General features: G+C 39.3%; 1 protein-coding gene across 3 annotated transcripts in view; it reads right to left on the reverse strand.

Annotated features, from left to right (window-relative positions):
• Window positions 1-19,261, reverse strand: part of adarb2 (adenosine deaminase RNA specific B2 (inactive)) — a 96,289-nt gene that overhangs the window by 73,258 nt on the left and 3,770 nt on the right. The window contains exon 2 of one of the 3 annotated variants that reach the window (XM_049749139.2): window positions 10,485-10,654. The exons of 1 other annotated variant lie outside the window; for it this stretch is intronic. In XM_049749139.2, coding sequence (XP_049605096.1) covers window positions 10,485-10,587 — 103 coding nt within the window. In that variant the 5' untranslated portion in view covers window positions 10,588-10,654. Of the gene's footprint in view, window positions 1-10,484; window positions 10,924-19,261 lie in introns of those variants that run through there. One more of the 3 variants, XM_049749138.2, reaches the window with a different exon arrangement.

Genomic DNA, 19,261 nt, shown 5'->3' on the forward strand with positions numbered 1-19,261 from the left:
TTAGCAGAATCAAAATATGGTCCGACGTTCATGGCAAACACCAGTTTTCAAACGTATCATCACAACGTACTAACAATCAGCATTTCGACTTAAGGGCAGTTTAAATTGCCTATTAGCGTAACAACTGTTTATGCATGAAGTCTGCACGTGTGTGTGTGTGTGTGTGTGCAGCAGTGGATTTCAGAACAAATCAAAGCTGCCTTCAATGTTTCCAACTTCGATTCAATGGCTTGTGACAGCGCACATGTGAGGGCATATCTGCGGCACGCCACTTGACTCCCATCATTAGGTCGAGCTGGTGCCTGGCTACAGCAGTTTTCTAAGCATATTTTTAGCAGTAATAGCCAGCTGGTGAATGTGGCAAGCTGTGAAAACTATGGCGGGGGGGCTCACAATTGCACCATGTGCTATCAAACCCCCTGTGGGATGAAGTCTTGGGTATTGTTGGAGCGTTCACTGTCGGAAGAAAGTGTTTTAAACTATTTTACCATGCATTTGATTAGAACCTCACTGAATAACTCGACTGGATTTTTTTTTTTTTATCCAATGTCGATAAGAAACGTGAAACTTGATACAATTTAAGTCCAATAAAAAAAATACTACTAATCAAGCTGCATGTTCATCTTCAGCAAGCGTTCATGTAAATCGTCTCAGCTGTCAGGTGTAAACAAGGCTCACAGTTGCGCGAGAAGGGAAATCAATCGACATCTGTTAATTTATCTCAGGCAGGAGACCAAATTGAAAAATGGATTGCTTGACGGTGCGCTTGGCGAAAAAGATCGGCATTGTGATGAAGGCGCGATAAGTCTCAGCACCTGTTTAGCTCGTGATAATGGGCAAAGCTGCAGTTTAGCCAAGTGGCCAGCCGGGAATGGATCGGATAGTTATCTTGCCAATGGATGGTTGACAAGCAGGTGTGGACGACCTGAAGCTGGAAGCTGAAACTTAACAGTTCCTAAGAACTAAAAATAAAATGCAAATATGAAAATCCACAGGGAGAGAAGTTGACTGTAGATTTAAGTTGTAATATTGGCAATCACCACTAGATGGCAGATGTTTTAGCTGTAGTCCAACAAGAAGTGAATAGAAAGTTTCACTCTTAGGGCGTCTAATCCAAATTATAAATAAATACATTTCATTTAAGTTGTAATATTGGCAATCACCACTAGATGGCAGATGTCTTAGCTGTATTCCAACAAGAAGTGAATAGAAAATTTCACTCTTAGGGTGTCTAATGCAAATTATAAATAAATACATTTCTGTAAATCACTTCATTATGATTGGAACAGTTGTCATTAGACTATTTCAACCTGTAACACGATTTTGCATAAAAAACAAAATATACATCTCCCGAAAAAAAGAACGTGCATCCCGTTATAACTTTTATACCTACACATTTATATTAATCCAACAGTTTACATTTCTTTCGCTTGTGTAATGTAGAGAGTGCTAATAAGCTCATTTAGTTTTCCTCACTTTCATGCTTTTATGTAATTCCACATTTTCCTTCCATGTAGTCATTATTATGATCCGCAGCTGTAACACTCTCGTTCCCCCACAGGGATCATTAAGGTTTCGTGTTTTTTTTTTTTTTTATCTTATCTGAACAGGTGACGTTAGTAGTGTCTCTTGTAAAAGAGGTACATTTGTGCTTGGAGCAAACCAGTCTTCATTATAGGAGTCTAATGGGTGAGAATGAAAGACAATGAAACGATTTGCTATTCAGGGTTGCCTGGCACATTTCACAGCAGTCACACTAATAATGATAATGCACTCTGTATTTTAACAAAGAGTCACTCTAGAAGGCTTAATGCTCATTACATTGCACAACCAACTATGTCGCGCGAGACGGAGAATGCTTATTGGTTTATAAGTAATTTTTTTTATATTGATGGCATTCTTGTTTTCATTACTGCTTGCAGTTCAGTATTGTAAAGCGATTGGTAATTGTGCTTATTGTATTATGGCAGAGACTATTAAAGATGGGTTTAGAATAAATATCAATGCAACTGGTCATGGGTAATCCAAAACACATATTAAATGCAGATTTTCCAATTTTTTTAAATTTTTAATTTAACAAGGGGAAAACTGTCTTATATATTCAGGCTTATAATAACTACACAGAAGCAAACTGGGGACACATTTAAATAAAACATGACACTCCGTGCATGCGTGCGTGCTTCCTGCCGGAAGACAAATACTCCTTTGACCTTTGCTGTGAGCCACCTGACCCTGATGCGTGATAACTCATGACCCGGTGGAATGATAGGTCATCCATCTCTCACCATGATGACGATGAGCGTGATGATGAACGCCCTCCCGTACCGCTATTTAGATAGCCCTGAAGTCACGGCAATGACAAACTACCCACACAGGGATCGGGCCTTGTTTATAGGGTCGAGCCAGTCTAACTGTGCCAAAGGCGTTGAAGACAAAGTGTCAATTCCTACAGTTGCATTAAAAAAAACAAAAACAAAAAAAAACGCAATTTTGTTTTTTTTTTACTTTCAAATGCATGTAACTAATTCGATCCTGCCCGATTGGGGTCATCTCATTGACCTGTGGGCGGTTTCTCCGTTGCTGGAGAATGCAGACACCACATGATCACACTATTACATGCACACGCTCTTCCCAAAAAAAAAAAAATCTCTGCACACGTCTGGTACACCAGTGAGCAATACACTCCTTATCCAACTCATTCAAATTAAAATTAAGCTTCATCGCACTAATAGGAGTCAAGAACAAAGCGATGGGCTTTCTGCAGTCAGCGGGAATAGCGGCGGGATTACGACTGCTGCGAGCCGATGCGCTGCTAATCAGGCTTTGACGAAACGGTGTCTTTCAAAATAAGACATTTTTTTTTTTTGTCTCAACACGCATGCAAGTATGTAAAGCGAACTTTGAGTTTCATGCAGTGCTTTTCAACCCAGAGACATAATTTACTCTTTGTCCTTTATGCAAGGAAACATTCATAGCCTGCGGTCCTTCACACCCTTCACCCATCATTGACGGCCGCAGCCCCAAAGCACAGAAGGAAAAAAAAAAAGGCTGGTGAGGGATTTAACCAGCGTACCAAAGCCCATCCTAGCAAACCTGCCAAAGCACCATGTATGTACAAACAATTCAACTGAATTTGAAATGATGTATACTCAGGTCTTATCTGACCCAAACCAAATACAATCTGAGCAATCAAAGGCAACGGATGGGTGATTGGAACTCTTTTTTTTTTTTTTTTTTCCCAGCAAATGTAAACACATCCACTAAGCTCTATCACTTCAAGCTGTACAAATCAAAACCGGGGCGGAAAGGCGGAAATAAACACCATGCTGTGTGACTGTTAAACTTTGAAAACAGGATTTTGCACATCAGCCTGGAGGTTGATGAATATCCAACTTGGACTAACTCAGAGGTGAAGAGCAGACAGAGCGAGGAAGGACTTTTTTTCTAATACCTTTTAAGGATTTGTAAGATAACTATGTGGTCTTTCCTCGAAGGAGAACCTAGAGGATGTTTAAAATCGATGTAGGAGACATTTAATGCAAGAAAAAAACTGTTATTTAATGCTCAGAATAATCCACCGATCAATCATTATCAATAGACTAATCTACCGTGAAGCAATTCCATCAGTCATGGATTTGGAAATTCAACATTTACCAAGTGAGCACAAGCTAAACCATCAGATTCATTTACATACTGAAGCACAAGAAGTCAAATGCCACTTGAGATTCCTCACACTGAATAAACCAAATAAATATTCCAGTGAGAGAATACGATATTTACTCAAGCTTGTAGTGTTACAATTGTCATATAGGGGCAAAAATATATCACACTAACTTGTTGACATCATCACCGATAAGATTAAATCTCTTTTTTTGGGAGTTTGCCAAGGTGCGGGATTTTCTCTGACCTCCGGAGGAATCCCTAAAGAGAGACCCTTCTTGTAAAACACTCGTCTTTATTAATGGAAATAGATGCACCCCACCTCTCTGTCAGCACTAAGAAGTGTCTATTCTTGGCTAAAGTCTTCTTCATTAACGTTATCTCAAATAGGCTTCCAGTCTGATGGCAAGAGTAGGGACAGTGTACAGTTAAGCTGCCTCATCCAATTTCATTATTCGGTAAGAGGTGGGGTATCAATGTTTTCTTTGCAATGTCAGCGAGCTGGCTGGCATGACATCACTGCTGAGCAAACTCAACCAAAGGGGAATTAGCATACAATACATGTCATTTTTCATTTTCAAATGTGCTGCGGTCAGATGGCAGGAAAGCATATTTTTTGATTTGTCGTTTTTTTTTTCTCGCATACATTTCGAACACCCTTTCCCTGAACTATTTTCCGCTCGTGAAATATGTTCTTTTTCACAGTGGCAGCTATCCCGCTGTGAAAACACGCAAGCAAGCTGTGGGACAATAATGTGTGTGTGTTTGTGTGTTTGATGAAACGGTTAGCAACAATGAAAGATCACGAAGGTGAGGATGAAAGTGTTGGGCTGTGGGCCGTCAAATGATCTGGCCCGTTTCCAGGCGTGATGACACACTTAGAGCTAATTAGGGTCATAAACTGGAGAAATATTTTGCCTTCTTAATACACCGGGCGGTACAGGCAATGAGTATCCAAGGTGTCAGAAAAGTTCCAGGACTGGGATCGCTAAAGAACTGCTAACTGTGAGTTCCCTTTTTTAATGTAATCGCTCTTGCGTGTTTAGCTGTGACCTCAACTCTCTGCAGCCATTTAACACTTTTTTTTTTTTCACATGCTTTTATATTCATATCCCCAATGAGCAGAGTGATTGATGATGAGACCGATGAGAGCCGACTGACTGGTGAGAGTCATCAGCGGTGATGAGTCATGAGTATAACCCGCAAACCAGACCCTTCAGTGGAAGAGCCCGAGGTTGTCACGGCCCCAAAAATGACTGTCCACGTCCAAAGTCAAGTTGCGTTCTTCAATGCAAGTGTCCATTGTCTGGCCTTCGGGCTAAATCGACCAGCATGTCTAAAAATAGATTCCGCGCTATTAGTTTTATTCAGTGCGTGAGAAGAGGTGAAAATGGTTCATGCCTTCTTGAGCATCTGACAGTTCCTGGGCAAAAAAAAAATCACTATACTATAGCAACCTCCCAACTAACCAGATTTTATCTCCAGGTGGTGGCAAGCTGCCAAATAATGGGCGGAGCTTCCTAACGGGGGGGCGTTTTTATGTAAATTAGCCAAACTGTTACATCACAAACTTGATTAGTGGGAAAAACCATCTATTGTTTAAAAAATGCAAATGAGGAAAAACTACACATGTATTCCCAAAAACAAGTCAGGAGCCAACTACATTTTGTCAAACTCATGTTTTCCCGACAGAAAATCTCGAAAATCTTCTGATAGTTGCTCCGAGGAACCTTTTTTCACACACGTGCACACTGATAGGCGGCAATAATGCTGCCGACTTGTTTTGCTACATCTCTGTTTATGAAGACTGACAGCTCACTGTGAACTACAACACACCAGCACGCATCGAACAAATGCCAGGCAAAGAATACACCCAGAAACATCACTTGCGTGAAAACGACAGGCTGATTTCCATTTCTTAACCCGCACAGCATATTCAGTACCAAACTCTGTTTAAAAGAATTAACCAATATAGATTGATGAAGAAAAAAAAAAATCACCTTTGTGTAAGTATTGTCGTCATGGCAACAAGTGCAACAGGTTTAAAGAGCCGTGACTAATGCCATTATGTCTCCAACTCTGCGAGTCATCAAACAACACTAATTAATCCAATGTCATCTTTTGCATATTTGAAGTCTGCATCTGCTTCTCTCGGAATCTTTTCAACCTGACTGCAGCATTTCACCATTTGCTCAAACCGTTTTTTTTTTTTTTTTTTTTGGGTTGCCTGAACTTAAATTTGATTTTCTGACTACCGCACTGTAAAAAGCCAAGAGGGACTATTACAAGATAATTACTAATTATGCTAATGTGTTTTGCCATTTCTTCTCCTTGGTCATTTTATCATCCGTCCTCAAGAGACCACAGTCAGTCGTAATAACCGTTTTTTTTTTTTTTTCCCTCAGCTAAACGTTCAGTCACCTAGAGGACACTGTGTCCCGAGCTTGAGAATTCTAACGCCGGTCCCCTTAATCAGGAAGAGTCTGTAAATCCACATGAGCATGCAGAAGGAGCGCAATGCTGTTTCAATTGGCACTGACCTTCATTAACCTAATAAATGCCGGCGGTGTTTCTGTCGCAGCACTTAATGTGTTTATCAGCACAAACAAACAAATGTGACAAAAGCGTTTCAGGGCGGAAACAGGAGCTTCCCATCTGTGAAATGTATCCTCTCACCCACAAGCACCTTTTCGCCATATCCCACAAGCTGCGTGACATTGGTCTCTCCTGGCACAAAGAGAAACAACACAACCATGTTTTAATACCGACTCTAGGCCACATCTGGTTGTGTAAGCTGCTGGATGATACAATTATGAAGGAAGAGGCAAAGTCACAAAGTGCATTGAAACAAGTCAAGAATAGAAACTAAGTTCCTACGGTTCTGGTCGGTCAACCCAAATCAGGCTGGTTTGTCGATCAATTAATAAATGCAATGGGCGGTTGAATAAAAATAATCTCGTCTTTGCAGCAGCGTCATAACACACACACACAGCTCATCAGAGTCCTATTTAGAGTATTGTAAGTGGAGTGCAGGCATTTTCTCAATGAACTCATGTTATCTTTACTCTGTTCAACAAATGACATTGCTCGCAATTTATCGACACAGTCCTCAACAGGCACCGTGTGTTTGCTACAGTTTATAAAAGGGAAGCTATTTATGGTAGTTTGAGAGCGCTTGCGAATATCTTGCGTTGGAGTCGATTGAGGAAAAATGCGCTGTGAAAAAAGATGTACAATTCCTAGAAGACAACACGTGATTTGGAGAAAATTACACTTCTTATTGAAGATACAAGTGCTATTATATTCCTTAAAATTAAACTATACCAGAAATCGGACCATAAGATCAAAAATATGTTTCAAGGAAGTTTATGGGGAATATGCTAATGCTAATAAAGTAAGCAAAAGTATAACAAGTATGATTGTTTTTTTTTTTTTTGCGAATATTTGAATATTCATTTCAAGACTACTAGTATTGGTTACTATTAATATATGGCAATGAAGCAGCACCACAAAATCTGCCAAAAGTATCACTATTGCTCCACAAATATTCCGTTCTATGGACACACAAATTATCTCACGCTTATTTAGCTTGAAATTTTTCGCAGAACATTCAAGAATATTAAAAGGCGCAACATGCATGTTCATTTCATAAAGGTAGGTGATAGAAACTAGATCTTGTTCCCCACACAATTCCAAAACATCTCATAATACAATACAGAGTTTTCCACCTAAAAAATCTCGTATATTAATTTTAGTTGTATACTTTTGTAACTCCTGTGTGTCAGAGAGAATGAGGCTACTCGCCCGCCTAATGGCTCTGGTTGTAGCCCCTCTTGAGCAAGCGATGACCCCCATACTCTCGCTCTGGCTCTGCCCCGCACCTACCGTCCTCCACTCGACCCTTCTGCCGACCCTCACTCGGAGGCAGAGTGTAAACAATAATTGCAACATGAATTATGCCCCCCCTCCAAACCCAGCAACTGGCCGGCTGCGGCACAAACGCCACTACATCCCCCTTAAGAGGCAGTGGTGATGATATTATGATCTACTGTCCTGCACAAGGTGCAGGGTGATAAGTCTGGCGGTAAAAGAATAATGTTAGTCTATAAATCTTTATAGTACGTTTCGTTTGATACCAAAAAACACATTATGGATTAAAGCTGACAAATATGGGGTCCATATGCCGCAGATAAAAGGAGACGGTTGGGAGGGGGGGTAAAAAAAAAAAAAAAAAGACCATGCCATACTGATGGAGAAGACTGACAGATGTGATTTGGCAGGTAGGCACCCTGGGTTGTGCTATAACAGGCGGTGAGGCTTTTTTTTTTTTTTTTTACCCAGATGTTCCTGTATATCACCATACCGTCATATATGTAACATTTGTGACAGAAATACGGCAGAATCATTCCAGAGAGGCACAATCATAAATCCCGGCAGCATGATTAATTAACCGGCACATAAACAGCATGTCAATAAATCAGTCTGGTTGAACATAGAAAACGGATGTGCAGCTTTTCAGGGTCGGAGCAAATGTACGTCCCTATACGTAGTGCTGTGGCGCCAGCGGTATTTGAACACCAATCCACCGGTTAGTTATAGAAAAGTAGATACGGGCAACACTCGGTAAAACCTGCAAACCGCTGAAGGAAAGAAGTGAACATATGAACAGCAGGAGGTTATGAATCAGTTCCCATCCTCTTGAAATCACACTTACTGTAGGTTTATATGAACCCATCGACAAAATAATCCGCAGCCTTTTCAAAGGATTAAGTCTCAAATGCCATGCGGTAATCCTCTAGGACTTTTTTTTTTTTTTGTTGCCTTAAGGTCCACAAATAAAAATTATATGAAATCTCAAGATTATGATCACTTGGTATTTTGTCTATAGACAGTAAGCCACTGCTGAGGCTTGATGAAAATGGTTGTATTAAAAAAATAAAAAATAAATAAATAAATCAGGCTTTATGCATTTTTTTTTTTTTCAAACTCAACAGTTGGAAAAATTTATTGCACAGCCGAATAAACAAAATTGTTCACTCTAAAAAACAAACAAACTGATTTTGCCACCTCCCGAAAGCTTTTGAGGAGTCAGCGGCTGTCTGCACTTTTCCAAGACCCAATTTAGAATGGATGCTTGAACTGGACCCTAATGTTCCGTGTTATCAGAATGAATCAGCAATGCTGATAAATTAGTCGTCAGAAAACACGCTCTGAAGGCCCGTCAGCTAATGTGCACGCTTTGTGTGATATTCATATGCAATGCTTAATGTTCTGGAACCAATTCTGTCATTTCCATTATGTAAAGACATTTGCCTCTCAGTGCTATATTTTAATATATTGTCTCCCTTGTCTCAATTACTTGGGCTATTAAAAACAAAGAGCTGATGGAAATGAGGTGCAGTTATGCGTTTGCGGTCTGATGGCATGTACTAAGTAAGTGTTTATGAAAGCTCGTTACACATTCTGCTGCATTCGGCTATGTCAACACACTAAGCGTTTGTCCATATGCCTCAAGGAGGAGGACTTTACAGTTTGGAAAAAAAAAAATGTACAGTAGGGAGTTAAACTGTTAACATTATAAATAATGCAGGTCATTTTTTGATTCATCCACTGAAGGGATCCTTTAAAACTGATTTCTGTGATTGCTCATGTGTTTGAACTAATAAGTCAATTTAATTTCAGGTGGAAGATTTTTATATGGGACATTATTATATAGTGACGAAAGTTGAATACATGCACAGTTCAAGTTCCTTAAAATAGCAATTTAAGCAACTTAAAGCCGCAAGGTGTAAATTTGTATTTATCCTATATATGTTTACGTACAATATCTTTTTGGATTGGATGATTTTCATTCAATATTGAACGGCTTAAAGAAAAAGTTTTTGTGATGAGATATAGATTTTTGACATAGATTTTTTGTGTAAATAATGAAATGGGTGAAAGACAACTGTAGAAGTATCTGCAGGTTGCAAAGATGGCTCAAACAAAGTAGCATCTAATCTACTATATTCTAAAATTTCTTACAAACAATTGACTAATTATTATTAGTTTTTAAACTTAGGGTTTCTTATATACAGTTAGTGTGCATATTAAACATTGATTCACTTGTATTTTCTATTCCACCAAATGCCTGCCTACCAAATGAACAGATGCAAAGAAACTCAATTCATTTTCTGGAAATGTCATCAGATTGTGACAAAAGCCGCAAGCAGCCTTGGCCAAAGTTCATATTTCATTTATATGGCCTCTTTTATTTTTTGTAGGAGTCGCTCAGTTTTTTTTTATTTCCTTAGTTGAATATAAATTCATTTTTGTGTTAATTACAATGATTTGGACAGGATTATTTGCTGAATAAAACAATTTTATGCTCGTGGAAACAAACCATGTGCATGGTAACTAAAGTGGCATGAGGACATCCATTCATTTTTAACTGCATTAAAAAAAAAAGTAGATTACAGCGATTTCCACTTCAACAATAAAAGGGAGAACTTGTCGTAACCGTAAAACGTTTGAAAGGCGGAATTAAAACAATAAATTCCTTCATTGGCTCAGGGACGCAACTCAAACTTGGGAAAACAAATGCAGTGAAATAACCTACTCTGCCCAGAAAACTAACAATCCATCATCATGTTGTTTCTTGTTTCCCCTAATTCCAACTTTAACCAACACAAGCGGGGGAAGCGGAGATGCTGAATCCGCACAGCGTCACGCGGATGCTGCGCTCGGATGCCTCACCAAGGTGCGCGCGACCTTAGTTTCTCCGCTGACTCGTTCCAGCAAGAAACCTTTCAAAACGTGCAAGAAAAAGTTCTAATATTCTTTACCTTTTCGCTTCGATCTCCTTCTCCTCCTCCTTTTCAGCTTGCATTTAACCTGACCACCTTGAGCCCCCGACGCGCGGCTGTTGTTCCCAAGTACGGACGCCATCTGCCCTCTGTAATAACTTGAGACTTGTGGCCGGACTCTTTTCTTTCGCCTCCTTTATTTGCCCCTCCTAACAGGAGAAAAAAAAAAAAAAAAAAAAAGGAGGGTGCGTTGTTTTTAGCTGCTCCCGTTATCACAACCTTCTAGTCGGAACTCCGCGTGTGGAGGAGACTGTTTTCTTTGCGCGCAGCATCACTATTGCGGCTTCGCAGTGCTCACTGCCTCTGTAGAAATTTAGGCGTCAGCTACTTTGGATTCAATCAAGCAGGACACGCGTGACGCCTATCTTTTCCTCAGCCAGCTTTCTAATTAGGGTCCAATCGTGGCTGCCTGGGAGGTGTGACATCATCAGCTCCACTCATATACTAACACCCCCCATATTCACCCGCGCCTTTGTTTGTGATACTTGTGGCATTTTACTTCATTCTTGACTTGTTTGCACTTTTGTTTCCTCCGCAGAGAGAACCTTCATTGTGCCTCGGGAAGGTCAGATGTGACGTCACCTCGGCAGAGGTAATAGTAACGGTTTGGTTTATGATGAGAAATGATTTTGCAATTGATTAATTGATGAGAGTATTTGTACATCAATAAATCACTTGTGAGTGAGTAACAACAGATTTTTAAATAGTCATGAATAATGTATATGCATTTTAATGTTCTCATTTGTTAAAAAAATTCTGATGCAATTGTCCCCTTACTTTTAGTGGGTGATATATTCTATGATAATTTAATAAATAAATACAAACAACAATATATATATTACATTCTGTCTGTACAAGATAATATATTAAAGAGAAATAAAAACAGGTGTTGTGTTATTTTTACGGGAAATGTTTACAGTTGCTATGTGATTGTATTGTATTTAGCGTCAATTCTTTAAATTGAGCACCAGAAAGGGTGTGAATAGGCTTCAAAATAAAAGCATAAACAGGAAGTGGAGTGTTTTGTGCATTAATGATAAATTTGTTACTTGTGTTTAACTCAGACATGATTGCTGTGAGATTTTTTTTTTTTTCGGGCATTTTGAATGTAAATGGGTTCAGCTGTTTCCGGCTGTTTTTTTTTTTTTTTTGTAGGCTGTTATTTGTGGATTTGTTCATAGCATTGCGCAACCTGTTGTTTTCTGCTCCTGAACTATAGAACCACAAATAATATATGTCCGGCAATCATCTGGTAATGCAGTTCAGGTATTTGAATGCAACCTTGAGACTGCAGGGCAAAAATCCACTGACAGGTTGGACTGTGTTTAACGGCCGCAAACTTTGAAGATTGTGACATTTTGGCATTGTTGTGCGAAAGGCGAGTGTCAGGGCTTTCAGAAAGCATTTGCAGCTTGCCTAGCTGGAGGTTATTGTTTGAGTTCCTCTAACGTGGAAGGTCAGGTGGGTGTATGGAAAAGGCGTTGCGGCACTGCCGGACAAGCTCTCGGAAATCAAATTTCATCCAAAATAAAATATTATTTACGTCTCTTTTTTAAAAAAATAAATTTTCAGCTACCTAAACATGCAAGGGGCATCTAATTTATTCTCATCAAGGGTGATTGATTAAACTGAACAACAGAAAAAAAAAAAAAAAGCTCAAATGTGCAGAAATAACAGCACGTTTGCTGATGTCAGACTAAAAAGTCACTTTGAGGCACAGGTATTGGATGGAAACATTTCCACCTGGGCCTTCGGGCAGAAGAGCGAGGAGAGCGAGGGTGTCGGGGCCGTGCGCCTGCCTGTCGCCTGCCCTCAGGACGCCCACAAATATCCATGTAAATTGCAGTTTAAGAGAAATCAATACAAGTGACAAGTTGCCAATGCCACTATCTGGGGCAGTAATGAAGGTGTGCTGGCAGGGGCCTGAAGCGCACATAGATAACGGAAAACAGGTTCGGTCGGGCAGGTTACACACACATCAACGGACAATACAACAAGGTCAGTAGTTCTTACACGGAGGTAAAGTGTCCCAAAAACCTTGGACTTCCTATTTTTTATCAAGAACTGATGTTGATCACACAGTGATATAAGAAAGATTAAAAAAAAAAAAAAAAAGAGGATATATATTGCAGGCAAGGACTGATGTTTTTTGGCAGTGGATGGTTTTGTTTTTTCCTTTTGAAATACATTTTAATTTCTGCTTAATAATGCATGCCATGGAGATTTAAAACATCCCCCAAAACCAAAGTTTGTTGTTGTGAAGCCCTGCAAATCTAAGCATATCTGAGTGTTTGTTTTTAGCCATTTCGTTTGATGTCATATCTATGGATTGAAGAGATTTAAAATGGAGATTACATCAAACGTGGTGACAACTCTCCTTTTTTTTTTTTTTCTTCATCAAATCAGCCACCTGCGATCTTTGATAAGGAGACCAATCAGTGTGCCACTCATACGCAATCATTTACTGCACATTTGATTTTGACTTCACATCGGAGTGACGATGACTTTAATTTAGATGCAATTGGTGGTTCAGTCTATTTTTTACACTTGTTTACCAGGTCACGTGGGAGAAAAAAAAAGTCCTATTATCCTACATTGTCTTCAAAATATATGACAAATAAGAAAATGCAGTTATATCCTGCTGGATGGATTTACTTGAGTCTCCTTATCACCCTTGGCAGCCCGCTTGTCGAGATGGAAGCCTGGGAGGCCTCCTCCCCATTAGTCTTTGGGAGTATATTGACTTTAAGCTTTTACTTTGCTTTTTCCAAAGGTGGCGCTTTGGTGGCGGAGTTGGTGGAGGGGATTAGTTGGCTGTCGTCTTATCATGTGTTCAGACGGGCAACTGGGAGAAACGTGTACCTTCATCTCCTTAACACAGTCGTTTTGCTGCTCTTCGGACGACACGGCAAACTAGCATAACAGTCTAGCGGCTGGTGTCGGATTTTAATTTATTAATGATGACCATTAAAATTGTCATGCAAAACCATGTTTTTTTAAATCAGTGCAGCCCATTACCTCTCAGCATTGTAAAAGGTAATCAAAATAGATTTTTAATAGCCTACCTCTTGACAGAATTGCTAAAAATTTTATTATTGTACTTATAAAGGCAATTGAGCCTCATGCAGGTTGAATGTGTGTGTGTGTGTGTGTGTGAGTTATATGCTGGAAGACTTTTTACTGATGTTAACATGCCACGAAGGTTATTTAACAGTAAGTAATTGTGGGTGACAGACTCCACCATGCAAGACTGGCCACACCTGCAGCTCAAATCCACATAAATCCAAGTACGTAGGGGAACTAGGAAAATAGAGGAGCAGTTGAAGAAGCACAAAACAGAGCTGGGAGTCAACACCGACACGCAAGACGAGATGAAAACTGAAAAGTTTGAAGTTCTTACAGGAACAAATCCTCAGGACACTATAACTGGAGATGTTTTCAAACAACCTCAAAGTTGAGGACAAGTAAAGAGTTTTATAAAAAAAGGTTCCTAAAAAGAAACGACATTAAACCTCTTTAAACAGCATGCTTCCTCACTCAATGTAAATGCAGCTGCAAATGAGGCAAAAAGTGCTATAGAAGCACTTTCTCCCCAACCCCCCCCCCCGCCCCCCCTTCTTTTTGCAACTTCAAAAATGTTTCCATACATGACCATGATCCCCGAGGTTACATTCTCAAATGGAAACTTTAAAAGTGACATTTAAAACTTTATTTTAAGCGCATCATAACAGTGAGTGGATGGCAAAATCCAGACTTTTGTTAGCTAAAATATTTTTTTCCCTCCTCTGTGCAACCTCTCCTCCACCCTTCTTAATTGACACCCATTAATCACATTAAGTCTTTGGAAGAATTGTCTGCCCAGCGTCCGTCTTGGCTGACCCCAACATTTGGAGAGTGAAGATAAAGATGATGCAGTGACAGCTCTGCAATAGCCTTTTTTTTTTTCTCCTTGGGTCAGCATTTAGGGATAATGTGAATATCATTATACATAAGAGAGAAGAAACAAATGAGTTCTTTAAGAAGAGGTGAATAAAAGGCGGATTTTGGTTTCTATGGATAAATTGGCTGGGTGGATTTCAAATTAACATATTAGCAGTTTTCATATGTGCTTGTGCATTTTGATGAGATTGTCTTGCCCGTTTAATATTACAACTTTATTAGTATGAATACATTTTTTGATTGTTTGAATTTGTGGTGATGTTTTATATTGGATTTCTTCATTATAGAATGTCTCCTTTGTTAGGCTGAATTCCAATCAAAATGACTTTCTGAATAGAAGCTAACATATTGCCCTTAATGTCACATAACATTATCAGCCCCGTGGTTTGGTACAATAGAGCCATTGTATTCAGTAGGGAGGGGGTGGGCTTATCAGTGAAAGACAGGAAAGGAGAAAATGAATAGAATAAAAGTAAATTCAATCTCTGTTTTGCAAAGACGAGATTTCCTCAAAAAGTATTATTCAATGGCGTATTCAAAAATCTCACTCAAAACACAGATGAACTACAACGTTCTTGACTATATTAAAAAGAAAGCCCACACATATACACCCCAAGGGCATATCCATGGTGTTTTTTCTTTGGATTTAAAATCATATTTGCAGGTGGCAGTTACTCCCTAGACTTATGATCTGGCTCCATTCAACACAGAAACTCAAAAGTAGACTGATCAAAATAATTCCTACAGATTTGTCTGTTTCTCTTGCACGATACCAGAAGGTCAACTGTAGTGTGTCTGGACTTACATACCATAATATCTCATTTGCACAGAATGCACTCATGTAAGGTGTTCCACAGGGATCTATTTTGGGTACCTTGCTGTTTTCATTGTAGGTGCCATCCCACAAAATTATGGCATTTGCATTCTCCATTCATGTCCATACTGTGTATAATACCGTACACAACTTCTTGTTTTTCCCTTTTAGTTGGGATTTCAGGTGATTGGAGATCTGTACTGACAAATAGCAGGGAAGTTGTGGAGGTCCCTGAAGCTACATAGGGTGGTTATGCCAGGTCTGATTAAGCCGAATACTGCATCGAGGAATCCGGGGATGGCAGGGAGTCCGGAGGGCTCAAGACAGGTGAGCGTGGTCTCCTGACATCTGGTTAGAAATTTCACAATTAGTAAAAACTCCAACCCTCTGCCTAACGTTCCATTATCATGAATATTTGCATGAGAGAACAAAATGTGATTTGGTTAACCTGGAAAATGCAGATCCTAAAGATCTTGAAGTTCAACTTTATATTATTTTGGAAACATAGATTAATTGCCTCTTTTCTCAGGCAACATTAATCCTTGAAACTGCCTCGATTTGGTGCTCTCGCATCTCAGGGAGCCTCCATTCATCTCTCACACGCCACTAAAGCCATCGCGTAAAGTCAAACCGGCCCTCCCCTACCGCACACACTTTACGACATCACTAACATCCAGCTCATTAGCACTTTAAAGCTTTCCTGAATTACTTTAAGTCTTGTTTGATGTATTACAGAGCCGCAGTTGTGCGAATGGCAGGGAGCTCCGAGAGAGCAACAATGTTGCTTCTCACGGCGAGCAGTTCGTTAATCTCGCCATGCGGGGTGATTTGCTAGCTCGGGTGCATTGGATTTTTTTTTTTTTTCTGGGCCCTTGTGGTTTGCTGCTTCAGAGCCATCTAATACCTCTTGGAATAAACGCAAAGATCAGAGGGGGAGGCGCAGTTGTCCCTATGTGATATTTGCAAGGCACCGTTTTAATTAATTTCCCCTGTCTTTGTTCACGGGACCGTGTGCGTACAGAATGGCAGCATATGGTGCTGCTCTGTTTTGCAAATCCTTCAGAATCCAATGGTGTGGGATTTATGAAAGTAACAGATGAGGTTTTGATCATTATGGCGGGCTGCTGATTGTAACCATGGCTGGAAACTGGTTATGCCTTCGATTCAGGTGGCCCGACATATGCCGAGCACGGATGACGAGAGGTCATCCAGATCTTCAGCTATTTCATTATACCGACAGATGGCTGCAGGGATTTTCATCATTAAAACATCCCTCTGCTAAATCACTTGCGCATCCTCATTGTTTTTAAATCGACTATGACAAAAGTGTCGTCACAGCTGACATTAAACGTGTTGTTTTTCTGACCGGAAAAAAATCTTCGTGTGTGACTTGTGTGTGATAAAGGCGTAAACATAAAGAAGAGTTTCACAACTACTATGAAAATCTAAGCCTCAATCAAACAGTATATATTTATATTACAAACTTGGTGTAATCAAGGCAACGTAATTAAAAACTCATCTATTTACTGTACGATGCATCGAGATGGAGATTATTGTTTCAGGGCTTCCCGCCCACCACTCAAGATTTGACGATTGATTGGAATTGTCTGAAAGCTGCAAAAATAAAATGCAGCGGGAACAAGTCAGAGTTAGAGCTAAATAGCACTGCATTGTCCCTGATTACAAGGCCCTGCTAACTCACCATGTTGGCATCCTCTCCGCCAATAACAAGGCAGGGTGAATGGTATGTAATCAATCTTTGATCCAATCAGAGATGGATTCTTGTTTGACTGGCAGAGGGGTCTCTGTGGGACTCTGATGAGGGCGAACAAAAGTGCTCCTCAGGGATGAAAGGGTCATGACAAAGAGATAATCTGATACAAATTTAGCCAGTTCTGTTATATCGAGCCCATTTTTCAACCCGAGTTAAATGGAGCCATTTTACAAGGTCAGAAACTGAAATAATCACCAAAGTTGACCTCCAAACAATATTACAACATGAATGATTTGAACATTTGATCACTTGAATAATTTACATTTCACCTTGTGCTTTTCATTTATTTTCTGTTACGTACCCCCTAGGAAATATTTCAAAGTAAAATAGTTATATGTATGTAAATGTCTGCATAAAAAAGTAAAAGCAAAAATATAGATATAAATGTGGATGTGAAATTGCACTTCATTCTCATTCTTAAAAATAAAAAAATAAAATAAAATAAAATAAAATAAAATAAAATAATTAATAATAATAATAATAATAATAATAATAATGATAATAATAATAATAATGATAATGCAGCTGTCTAATATACAACAGTACTGTATATATGTATTTTGTGGTGAATCTTAATCCAAAAATGGTGGACATCTTTGGCTCAGATTTATATCCGGTGCCTCGGGTGATATCAGTGTTTACATTACAGTTGCACTGAGGCAGTATAAAACTAATGAACCATAATATTATCATCATCATCATGACCCATCATTCAATTTACATCAAGGTGAACAACATGCTGATACACTCCTCCCGAGATTGGATTTTATAAGAAAATCCTTCATGTGAACAGTAGATGGTGGTATTATGAGCTGTGGTAAAGCTCAATATCACTTTGACATGTGCTCCACGCTGTGGACTGCTTTACCTTCACCCCATCAGACCATTTAAGACCGAATCTCCTCATCAAACTACACATTTAGGTGAAGAGGTTAATCTGAGATTGACTGAGGGAAGCTTCAATATAATAAAAAAGTTGTTAGACTAATCTGGTTACAACTGCCCTCATTGAATATACATGTTTCAGAACTATGTGTTTTTCTTGTCATCAAATAAAAAAAAAAAAGCAGTGACAGAATTATAAAGACCCAGAAGCAACATGTCTTTGAATTGACAGAGCCAAGGGATGGTAAACTGTCAAAGGAATTCTGTTTTGCCTCTTTAGTTGGAATTGATTTCTTCAAAGGCGGCTTTTTTTTTTTTAATTAAAACACTGAGCTAGCTAATTGTGAAATTGATTGTCGCTGTTTTTTTTTTTTATGGTGTAAAGCAGGGGTGTCAAACAGATTTTTTTCACGGGCCACATAGTAGTCATAGCTTCGTATGAGCACCTCATATTATATACAGTAAAAGCTACAAAACAAACTGACAAATAACTCGTCAGACGAGTAAAATCTGGTCAAATATTCTTAAAGAAAGATATTATTAAAAGTGAATTTGCAATTCTAGTAATGACACACGGATTTAATGCACAATTCGTCTTCACGGGCCACATAAAATGACATGGCGGGCCGTATCTGGCCCCCAGGCCTTGAGTTTGACACCTATGGTGTAAATCATACTGATGCCCGTAACACAATCTGTATTTATCAGGAAAACTAAAATACACCTTCTGCCTGTCATGGTCCTCCTTATTCTCTCATTTTTCAATGCTTAATGCTTTAATCTCTCAAACACTCAAAACGTTGAAGAAGTTATAAGCTATATGTTGGAGTGACAGCATGGAAGTCTTTAACTCACAGCAAAAGCCAGTAAGCTCATCCTCAAAGTAGCTTGAAAGACTAGCAAGGAGGATTATACACTGGACCATATTGGAATTTCACGAAGGGATATGCACGTAGTTTACATGTCCTGTAGCGTCTTTGGATAATGGACAGCTGAACTGTAAATGTCTTCTAGTCTCCTCATGATGAACTCATTGTACTTCTCCACCTGCCAGTGAGATTTACGACTCTCGAGAGATGAGATTTCCTTTGGAAAATCACGTGACAAACCTTCACATTCGTCTTTCTCGAGGGCTAACATTACCCTTCGGAGACATTATATCTCAGCAGATCTTTTTTGGCAGTGGATTCATCACGAGAGTTTCAATTATTCATCCTGATTTTTTATTTTTTTTCTGCAAGTCTCACTATAAAGCTACAATTTAGCGGAGAATAAAACGGTTCCTCATTAAAACGATAAGACTCTCCGGGAAAATATCCGTACCTATTTTTTCTTTTTAGTTAT

Source organism: Syngnathus scovelli, chromosome 18, assembly GCF_024217435.2.
Source record: "Syngnathus scovelli strain Florida chromosome 18, RoL_Ssco_1.2, whole genome shotgun sequence".
NCBI classification, from domain to species: domain Eukaryota; kingdom Metazoa; phylum Chordata; class Actinopteri; order Syngnathiformes; family Syngnathidae; genus Syngnathus; species Syngnathus scovelli.